The 10,523-nt window shown below is 48.4% G+C and overlaps 2 protein-coding genes across 2 annotated transcripts; one reads left to right on the plus strand and one right to left on the minus strand.

The window, feature by feature from the left end:
- Positions 1-2,460: 2,460 nt before the first annotated feature.
- Positions 2,461-6,872, minus strand: F4807DRAFT_49026 (uncharacterized protein). Its single transcript, XM_048003098.1, has 2 exons — positions 6,813-6,872; positions 2,461-6,717 (listed from the first exon to the last, which is right to left on the minus strand). Exon 2 carries the CDS (start codon positions 6,450-6,452, stop codon positions 3,018-3,020), a length of 3,435 nt encoding a protein of 1,144 aa, XP_047855589.1. The 5' UTR covers positions 6,453-6,717; positions 6,813-6,872; the 3' UTR covers positions 2,461-3,017.
- A 2,445-nt stretch (positions 6,873-9,317) lies between these two features.
- F4807DRAFT_421445 (uncharacterized protein) lies at positions 9,318-10,282 on the plus strand. Its single transcript, XM_047997589.1, has 3 exons — positions 9,318-9,454; positions 9,604-9,671; positions 9,853-10,282. The coding sequence occupies exons 1-3, from the start codon at positions 9,446-9,448 to the stop codon at positions 10,184-10,186; spliced, it is 411 nt and encodes a 136-aa protein (XP_047855590.1). The 5' UTR covers positions 9,318-9,445; the 3' UTR covers positions 10,187-10,282.
- Positions 10,283-10,523: the final 241 nt, after the last annotated feature.

Here is a 10,523-nt window from a genome sequence, read left to right on the forward strand (position 1 = left end):
ATTTCCCGAATGGATGAATCGTCTCGAAACCTAAAAGTAGGTAGGTAGATATCGTATAAGACAAAGAGCATGAGAGAGTAAAGAGAGTGTTGGTTGGCCTAAAGAAAAGCCGTGGAAACCAAAAAATGGCCAAGGATCAACCTGTGGAAAGAATGGAAAATGGCAACAAGTTGCCCTCCGCGAAAGGGGATGAAAGAATTGGTAACACCCCGAGATCTCTCCTTGTTATGGTAAAATAGAAGCTTGGAAACGGTTGTCAACGATGACGAAAAGGTTGACGATGGTGTGCGAGAAAGGGTCGACGTCGGCGCATATGTGAAACGATTCTTACTGAGAGCAGCAAACGAGTGTGCGAGAAGATCACCAAAATACGACTTAAAGCAGAAGTAGGGAAAGGCGCCAAAGGAAAAAGAGTGAAGGTCAGAGCAAGATGGTTGGCGAGGAAGCCAAGATCAAAAGATGTGCATCGTCCAGGTCGTCCAGGCCCCTGACAAGAGATCTATCTCCTCGAATGGAATAGGCCGACGTTGACTGGCTGGCACGTCCCTTACCAAGTGAACATTCGCAGTCCAGTACCCCAGTCTCATTACCCCTGTCGGCGCCATCGTCGTGGGGCCGCACCGAGAAGTGCGACTGGGGGGGCTAAGCTAACCCACATGAAACCGACCCCCTTCGCAGATCATTGGACAATCCGGCAACCTCCATGGCTTAGTATGGCCTCTCTCGGCAGCGTAAGGGCGGCCATCTTGGAATTTTCGAAACACGGTGAGAATTAGCTAATAGCAGATAGGAAAACGATTCACACTGTCTCAAACGACCACCACCTCAGTCGAAGGACGCGGCGGTAGAAGCGGTCGGGGTCACCTATCATGGGATTGTATTGTGCATATGAAAAAAGCACCTGGTGTGCTGTGTTAATAGAGCTAAGGAATATAGTCCGATACGGTAGTACGCAAGCATAATTATCAGAGGGGCCCTCATTAATCGACCAAGAACAAAGCAAGTCTAGATTGAGATTAAAGTCCGGAATCTGGTTGGTCGGAAATGGGATAGAAAGGGGAGGGAAGCCGATGATTGGCCAAAAATTGTTAACCGATCTTAAGAATCGCGCGTTAGAGGCTCTCCTGGTAGGGGTATCCGCCCTGTCCGCCGCGGCGCCGTCAGGGGTTCTGCCAGGTCAACTCTGGTCGACTTCCGACCTCTAAATTCCAAGCCACATTCAAAACAGGAGTTAGCAGAACGATGCCTTGGAAGGGACTCAAGATCGCAAGAAAAGGGGAAAGATTCTCATCGAGCTGCCCCCCGAATCCTGGCTTCCATTATAGTATACGTCACATAAATGTCGGGGTTATCTACGTACACGAGGAGTGATCTTCGATCGTACTTTTTGTTCTATTCCTAGTGTCGTTCCATGATCCTCGACTCTGAGCATTCTGGGATCGATTGATACCTACATGTCCAGGCGCACATTCACGTGCAACGAGGGTTCTAATGTTAGGTCTCGTTCATCTTATTACCTATCGACCCAAGCGATCTAACATGACGAACCTACTAATCCCGGCCCTAGCCATACGAGCCTGCACGGATATCAGACAATTTAATGCCATTATGCTCAAATAGACCACATGGCATAAATATACATATTCGACCATATCATGAGGCACCAAAAAGTCCATCGTCATCCCTTTCGAGAACGATCTGGTATGTTATTTCAATCAATCTTCAATTCTTTAGTTGTGGGCGCAAACGATGCGAATGACCTGAGCGGCGCGATCTGAAACATGGATGCTTGATGGATTAGGTACTTAGGGCGTAAATCAAATGAAATTGACCAGTCATCCGGGTCGACGCCGCGATCCCGAGGTCGCTGATTAAGAAAAGTTACTAAAATACCGTACAACATAAGAAATTGGCTGGAGATAGAACGATTTATGAAGACCCCTAGAAAACCGAGCGGCTTTCGGCGCCGAGTGCGAAATGAAGCTAGTATTACTAGTATTCGGTTTGATCACCCGCCGTGATTAAGCTTAAATTTATTCAAACTTATGCGTGACGCGAGCCAACCTATCGAAAGCAATACGATCTGGCATATAGTAATACTGCGATTCCTTTATGACTGTGACCCGTTCCGCCGCGAAGTTCGGGAAACTTGCTCGTTAAGGGGCTCCAACTTCTGTCACGTATAAACTACGCACGCGGGGAGGATCATAGCTTTCGAGAATGCGATGCGCCGAGATGCCTAGGTAACTCCACAGTTATGTCAAGTAAAACTTGGTACACCAGGTAGATTGGGAAGTCGAAGGTTCACGGCGGTGGCTCATACACAATCCGGAAATCCCTAAGACCCGCCTGTCCCAGATAAACACCGGAGGCCTCCGGACCGGGGTAAATGCAAGAACTCGAAGACTTATTTAAACCTCAACCGAGTCCGCAAGGTCACAAGCCAAGATAAGATCCAATATTCATGAAATATAAGCGAGAAGTCTATTGAGATCTAGAGAAAAGCACACCAAACCGCCCTCCGGTCCCGACGACTTGAAAAGAAAGAAAGCGCTTCTCATCAGATCGGATTGTGTGCATTCCGCTGCCGTTATTTATTCTTGGAAAGAATTCGTTATCCGCCCGCCCATCATTTCGTACCCAAAAGTCATTCGTAACCCTTTTCTACCACCAAACATTGCCCTAGAGAAAAAAAAAAAGAGAGACGAAAAGAACCCAGTCCAGCTACGTGTGCGCTCCCGACATAAGAGATACACTACGACATAGAACGGCTGGAGAGATTCAGCGGTCTTGTGGGGACCGGACGTGAATCCAAACATGATATACATATCGCCCAAATAACGCCATGGGATATCGTTAGATTGCATATAAAAAGTCCTAAGTAAATGATTTCAGGAACGTAGAGAAGTATACCCTGCTCAACCAAGGCCATCCGGCGAACTCCAGCTCGGGGGTATCTGTTGTAAGGAGAATTCCAAACGTGCACCGCAATGAAAAAGAAATAGTTGGTATATCATTCATGGATTGTAGAAGGCCCCATGACCTTGGTGAGGTGAGTGGCCGTATGGTGAGACTGAACCTGGATGATTGCCATACTGCTCGACGGGCTGCATGGCAGGATTCCCGAGGTTATCGTAGCCAAAAGATCCACCAGGCTCCTGGATCCCTAGGGGGTTCAGATCGAGCTGGGGGAATGGTTCCAGTCCTTCTGGCTGAGGCTGCATATTCGTGTAGGCATCTGCAGAAGAGCCATAAGAGGGGCCCGTGGTGACCGGCAACGGATGGTATTGTGGTTGTGGAGGCTGAGGGATGTTATAATTTGGCGTCATCAAGTTAGTCCCTGGGTTAGGGGACATATCAGCATATTGCTGAGCCATCTGGTGCTGGCCGTAGAAGGAATTTTGCAGTGACATATTTGGCATGCCGTAATTGAGATTATTTGGGGTGTAGTCCATCGAAATGGGATTCGACGCCATACTAGCGCTTTGCGGGCTAAACGTCGAAGGTTCCTGTTTGATTGAAGACACCGGGAAGTTAGGGCGTGGGGGGTCTTGAATTGGGCTGATAACCGTGTCCGCATCTAGTTCTTTTCTTTTTACTACGTCCAAAACAGGGAGGCTGATGTGCTCCATGTGCTTTGCCAAGTGGACCGTAAGTTTCTTCCAGGTAGGGAAAGTCTTCCGACAGAATCGGCAAGGCTCTTCGGACGGCTTAACTTGGGTTTCTACGTGGCATGATTCTACTTTCATCCACGTACGATCACCGCCGCCAGCCTTCTTGATGGCGGCTTTCGTCTTGATCTTCGGTTCAGTGTACTTGTGCTCGCGAACCAGATGCTGCAGGAAGTTGTCGCGTCTATAGCATACGTGCCGGCAGTCATCTACGTCGCACAGCCACCACTCAAGGTGGCGATGGCCCTCGTTTTCGTGACGGACCCAATCAGCTTTCCGTTTGAACATCTTCGGATCACGGCACTTTTCCCAAGTGCACGTGAACGGCTGAACGTCCTCATGGACATGCTTGGTCCAGTCAGAGGGCTTCTGGAATTTCTTGCTCGCAAAGCACAGCTGACACTCGAATTCGGCTGGGAGAGACATTATCGGAGGCATAGGAATACCCAGAGGGAAACTTTCCGAGTTGATACCGCCCTCGAGTGGGTTGGTGTCACCATCCGAGGAATCCGGCCGAGCTGATAAAGGGTCGACACCTCGCTCACCTCCCCTGCCCTCTAAGGACACTGCTGATCCGCCAAGCGAAAGGCACCTTGGACCACAAGGGCATTTTTGTTGCTTAACTTGGTTCAAATGCCTGACTTTAGCACTTTGAAGCTGCTTGTAGCGCATGACCATTTGGTGCGCAATACGGTCAGCCAACCAGCTGTTCTCGCGTGGGAACTGAGGATTCAAACCCATGATATGACTCCGGAAACCCGCGAAAGTCGGCTCGATGATTTGAAGTCTATTAGGTTCGGTCTTGATATCGCCGTCGTCAAATCCCTCGTCGTCCTCGTCCTCGTCCTCGTCTTGTTCCACTGCCGGCTTAGTTCTTGCCAGTGAAGCAACGGGTGGGCCACCTTGTTTCTTCAGCATTCCGATTATATTTTCTGGGTTGGATCCCCTGGGAAGCTCCGTCTTGCTCCTTCTTCTTGTAAGAGCATTCTTTACGGGAGGTCCTAGGGATCCGAACGGGCTTTTAGGAGAAGTTATCGAGGTTGCGCTAATCGAACCACTTCGGGCATGGGTGGTGCCTATGGAAGCAGCGCCAGTGGCCATTCCAACTAAAGCTGTGTTCAGGCTAGGCGTGGGCTTCTTGCTAATTCCACTGATCCCACTAATTCCCCAGCTAGACGTGCGCGACGGTGGTGCCAAGGTATCCTTAGACTCCCGGCGACGCTCATTATCTTCAGACTCCTCTGGCGACACATCGCTAGCATTGCTATTCTTGCGCTTCAAGATTTGGCTGGCGCTAGGCTTCCGTACGAGACTAGGAAACCTTTTAATAAAGCTCGGCCGACGAGTATGTCCGCTGATGGACAGCTTTTTCAAGAAATTTCCACTGACAATTCCTTCCATGTCCACAATACTAGGCAAGCTCCTCCGTCGAGTGCCCCAAGTAGCTGCTCTTGAAACAATGGATTCATTGTCTTGGCATTGGCGGTTGAACTTCTCGATGGCAGCTTGTGATGTCGCCGGCTGGTATCGAGAACTACCTGATTGGATGGCATGAATGGCCGGCGCATCACCCCAAGTTGGAAGTTGTCGCATTATATCGAAATCAGCTTGCGTGAGCGGTCCTCCAGGAGCGTCCACATTAAGATACGCCTGACCAGGGAGGTGTTTATTCTCAGTCGTGTTCCCCAGAGGAATTTCCCCAGTCGGTATGTTGTCGTCGTCCGAGCCTTGTCCGCCAACAACTATGTTAGAAGAGCCATCCGAGCCACCAGAGAGGTCGTTTGGATTGCCAGCCGACCAAACCCAGTCGAAGACTTCCTTATTCTTCTCATCACGCTCCCTGCGAGAAGCTTGCTGGTTGGGGCTTGGGACCTCCCCAGAAGGACGATCTCCAGGAGCGAGACCCCGGTATCCGGCAGCAGAGTGTGGTATCCAGCTACCGTGCGCATCCCGTAACACATTTGGTATATTCTCATGAGTCGGATCCCCAGCTAAATCGCCGGCCAAACTGTGCGAAGCCTGCACTGCCCGAGAACTTTCAGTGCGCGCAGTGAAAGACCTCTCAACACCTTGTATCGGAGCGTCTTCATCCCTATTCCACATGGAAACAGTCACGCGCGGACTCTGCGTGGCCATGGCGAGAGTAGTTGGTGCAGAGTGATCATCACTTGAAAAACTACCGCCGTTGGTATCAGGCGTCAGCTGCGGCGCAGATTGGTTCGAGTCAACAGAATTCGTAGAGGGTCGAGCTTGGTTTGCGAATTGCTGAGCTGGTGCTGAAGCTCTTAAGTCGGTGCTTGCATCTACACTATCGCTAAATGCCGAGGTTGATGGTATACAAGGCGTCTGGTGAGGGCTCAAAGGATACTTAACATTTATAACTTCATTGTCCTCGTCTTGTGTATGATAGTTTAGGGAGTCTTGCGAGTCGTCAAAGCCTTCGAGGAATTGAGGCACACCACTCCCAACGTTGTCGAAATCGACAGTGAGAAAAGCGTCACTAAATTCGCTGCTGCTAAAGTCACTCGACTGGTAGATATCGGTGGAGACAGAGTCTGCGGGGGTGTTGAAGTTGCCCGTAGGGGAGGCAGAGTTGCTTTGAAGGTGAGAAGAATATGGCGACAGGAGATGGGACTCGACGGGAGTGACAGGTCCTTTCTGATTGTGGTTGTAATGGTAGTTGTAATGGGTGTCGTGGTGGGTTTGTTGCGCCCGATCCTTTAGGTGGTCGCGAAGGTCGAGCGACGCGGGCGAAATTGTGTATCCCGCACTCATAGTCATAGCTGGGGACAGGCAGGTGACTCGAGGCTAGTATATATTAAAGAAAAGTATAGTACTGGAACGACGTGGTTCCTAATAAAAGTCGTCAGAAAGAGACCATGTTCCTCCTACACGACAGAGCAGCGCGCAGCAGTCGTGAGTTGAAACGAGTGAGAGCCTCGCGAGCTGAACGCAACCGGTATCTTCACGGATCGGCTCTCTTCGACTACACCATGCGCTAACGTATAATATACAACGTAGATAATGATGTTGGGAATAGAAAAGTCTAGTTCTCGGTTTGATTATCAGAAGAAGTTCAGAAAATAGAAGAAGGTCTCTGCTAGAGACTTGACGCTACGATACTGGGGGGTAAGTCGGTACCTTGATACTGCGGCGGCGCTTAATGGGAAGTGGAGTCGAACGGAACTCGGCGCGAAAGTGGAAATACTTCCTTTCTGTCCGTTATGTCTGAGATAATCTGATCGAAACCTGCACCGGCGGGTTGGGGACTGCGAAGGGGCCGTGCAAAGATACAGGGGAAATAACGGAACGAGAATCGAAGGCTCAACAAGCTAATACTAGGTAGTTCTGTGGGTGAGGGGAGATGATAGATTGGCAATTGGATAGGGAGAAGGGGCAGAGAGGAGAGGGAATAGTAGAATTAGAATAATAGGGTGACCTAAAACGGGCGGTACACCATCCATGGATGTAGACAAGGCAATTTTGGCGGAATCGATACATCGACGATAGGGCTCCCGGCTCGCGCACTACTGCGGCTCCCCCTCGAAAGCTTCTGGCGTTGTTTGATTGGACGAATATCCATCATTTTTGTCATCGCTAGACCAGCTAGGCGTTCTCCCCATTGGTCGACAGGGGTAGTAAGGCATTCTTCGCTTCCTTCTCAGCCCCGAAGAGGAGACCAGGTCTAACCCCACTTGTAAGCCCACCACCTCCGGCCATGTCTGCATGTGAGATCGTATGCAGTAAGGCACTTCTGATGACGGGATAGATTGCCAAGTGAGGCTTGTCCCGAGTCAAAATGATGACATTCTGGCAGCCCGTTTTACCACGAATACTTACACCTATGGCGGTGCTATGTGGCAGTGGCCATAATACACCGAAAGCATCTATGAACATGAGTATAATATCACTGCCGAATATTCAAAATACGGAAGATGACATAATGATGATACCCCCTCCTTCTTGTTCTAGCCGCACCACAAATTCGGACAAGTAAAAGAAATAGAAAATAGATATTCTCTAACCGTCGTCTCGATCCTCTCATTGGCAGAAAAGAGAGCCAGCAAAATGTCACGGTAGCACGACCTGACAAAGTGACCCGCTAGCTGAAGCAGGAATGTCCAGGAAGTCTTGAATCCGTCAACAACAAGGTATGCTCTCATCTCAATTCTTCCTATCTTCATGAGGCTGCGAAGAAATAGAAGATAGAAGAACCGATTTGATAATGTGAACGCTTATTCAACATTAAGCATATATGATAGAGTTGCATGCATCGGTTCCTACCTTGATAACTCGCAGTAGCGTGGAATCCGTGGTGATCCATTAAGCGCACCAAAGCCAGCACAGCCTTGACTGCGGGCGGCACAGCCAGGACGAGTCGAGATAATGTGTGAATGTGTAACGAGGCTCTGGTTCTGCAATCTGCAATCTGCAATCTGCACAAGGCGAAATCGATATATGCAGCAGTATACTCAAGTACCTAGGTAATCCGAATCCAATGCCTCGCCGGAGATGGGAGACCGGGACGTGGCTTGTGTCGAATATTAGAGAATGAGACAATGGGAGCAAAGCCTACGATTTGTCTCAGACCGAATTGCGATTCCTAGACCGGAACCAGCCGCGGGTACAGAAACAGGAATAAACCGACCAAGATGGAGAATGGCACAGCGCCAAATCTGATTTTAACCGCGCGGCGCGATGCAACATGGCCCGCTAATAAAGAATGAAAAAACCACTTTGATTATGCGCATAGAGCGATTTCTCAGAATCAGGATCTCTATCACGTGCGCCAAGTGTTAAGTGTTGCTGTGCCGCAGAGTGTTGCATCATTGAAGTATCAAAGTCGTTAGGATTTCGGTTTGGAATCCAACAAGTTCCGTAGTTTTGATTTTTTTGGGTTTTAATTTTCGAATGGAGAAATGAAGAATAAGCAAAGCAAGGCTGCAAGGTCATAGAAACAATTCACGTGCTCGTCCTATAATTTTCCCGAATTCTTAATTGAACCATAAGTGTCTAAGAAGGCCGTGCCTGCCATGAAATTCAAGACACCTTCAATTTTATTGCTGCAATTTAGATCGCTATATCGGTTAGCAGCTTATCTTAGATCATACATACATCCATAATATAGATACATACGTAGTACGTACCTATGCATATACCTGCTCTACCCCTGAATGCTAATATTAGAAGCCATCAAGGCCGTTATTATTATACCTACTCATAATAAAGGATACTCTTGCCCGAACCTAGTGTACAGTAAGTTCATGTGGATTCTTTCCTTGCTCCTTTTATTCTGCTTCCATTCTTATGAATCCATTTGATCTGCATTAAAAGCGATAGGGTGTTGGAATGACCTCAAATAGTTATGCCTACCTACACTAGATATGGGGTTAGAAATACGGCTATTATCTACCTAGTAGGTACGTGACCTACCACTACCTAAGTACCTAGAGCACTCGTGGAAAAGTCTATATTGTCTCATACATAACTTGGAAATAGGTGCATTGGTGAGACAACTAGGGAAATGTGGCAGCCAGCTGACTGGGGTCTTCCCAGCTGTACCTACGGTAAATAAGGAAGTGGGGTTCGTCCAGATCCCCGCAATATTATTTTATGAGCTTCACAAGGTCGATAGCCTAGGTAGGTACCTTTTTTCGCCTCATGCAGGTACCCAGTAGATATCGACAAGCTGTTATCAAAATGCATATTATGGACCGAACTGTATACAGGTCGATTTAATAAGGATACTAGAGTTTGCAGGTAAATGGGAAATCATGTTCCAGGTGAGTTTCTTGTACTGTTTTAGTATAGACAGAAAAGTGTCTTTTTGTCGGTACCATCCCGATTAGCAAGGCGATGTCACACGTCAAAAAACCCCCTGGTGCTTGCTACACTTACGGAATTGGCTGATTGTTGACCTGTCTAATTATAGCCAAATCCAGAAGATCGCCTTCACCTGCGACTACACCGCGCTCGCTCGGTAATCCTCACATCACAAGAGTAAGTCGGATTCTTGTGATTCTATGTCTGCCTTCACAATCCGCCGATGACCTTGAGTCTGGGGCTCAAGTTCTGCTGCGCCGCAGGTCTCAGCAGTGATCCATGTCGGAACCCGTCTGTTGGGACAAGCCTCGCATGTACTGAAGCATCATTGCTAACTTCGAATTCCTCGCTCTCGTAGGTTGGTGGAGATCCGAGCTGCCCAGCGGACTTTCGAAGGGGCATATATGCGAACAGCCCTGTCTCAATTCAGCTTTGCTCTCATCATACTCAAGATCTTCACCTCTGAGTTCTACGCCATAGGTGCCCTCTTCGCCGTCTACGGTACGACGGTGATGTTATGTTCTATATACCGCCGCTACCAGGGTAACCGGCAATTTTTCACCACGACGGATGATGATGGCGAGTTAAAGAATAAGTTTCGGACTAGCGGCAATAGCGTCCTCCTCCTCACGTCTCTGAGCATCGGAGCATATATTGGTCTACTCGTCCTAACCTTACGGCTAGAGACATAAGCGAGCAGTAGCGAAAAACCTATTATAGGTCATGTACTATAACGGATTTCTATACTAAATGTTAGCCTGCTAGTCGCCGTGTCTAAGTCGTAATTACTTAAGAGCATGTAGTCGACCCGATTTCCAGAAAGAGGCGACTCGATAATATTAGTAGTCCCGGTGTAGTGAGATACTGCCACGAGCTTAGTCAATGCCGATGTAAGCATAACTGCAAGATACCTAGTAACACTAATTATATACCAACTATTTAGATGAAATATCATTAACATTCAAGACATTCTCGGAACACTGAAGCCGAGAGGCTTGAATTGCATTACTGTGTAACTGTGCACTCGTC

This window comes from Annulohypoxylon truncatum (genome assembly GCF_022578515.1).
Source record: "Annulohypoxylon truncatum strain CBS 140777 unplaced genomic scaffold F4807scaffold_11, whole genome shotgun sequence".
Lineage (NCBI taxonomy): Eukaryota > Fungi > Ascomycota > Sordariomycetes > Xylariales > Hypoxylaceae > Annulohypoxylon > Annulohypoxylon truncatum.

What these genes read in the sequence shown, in the direction of transcription:
- F4807DRAFT_49026 (XM_048003098.1), bottom strand. Translation starts at nt 6,452, where the DNA reads ATGACTATGAGTGCGGGATACACAATTTCGCCCGCGTCGCTCGACCTT.
- F4807DRAFT_421445 (XM_047997589.1), top strand. An exon ending in GTAATCCTCACATCACAAGA is followed by an intron (nt 9,672 to 9,852) that starts GTAAGTCGGATT and finishes TCGCTCTCGTAG; the next exon opens with GTTGGTGGAGATCCGAGCTG.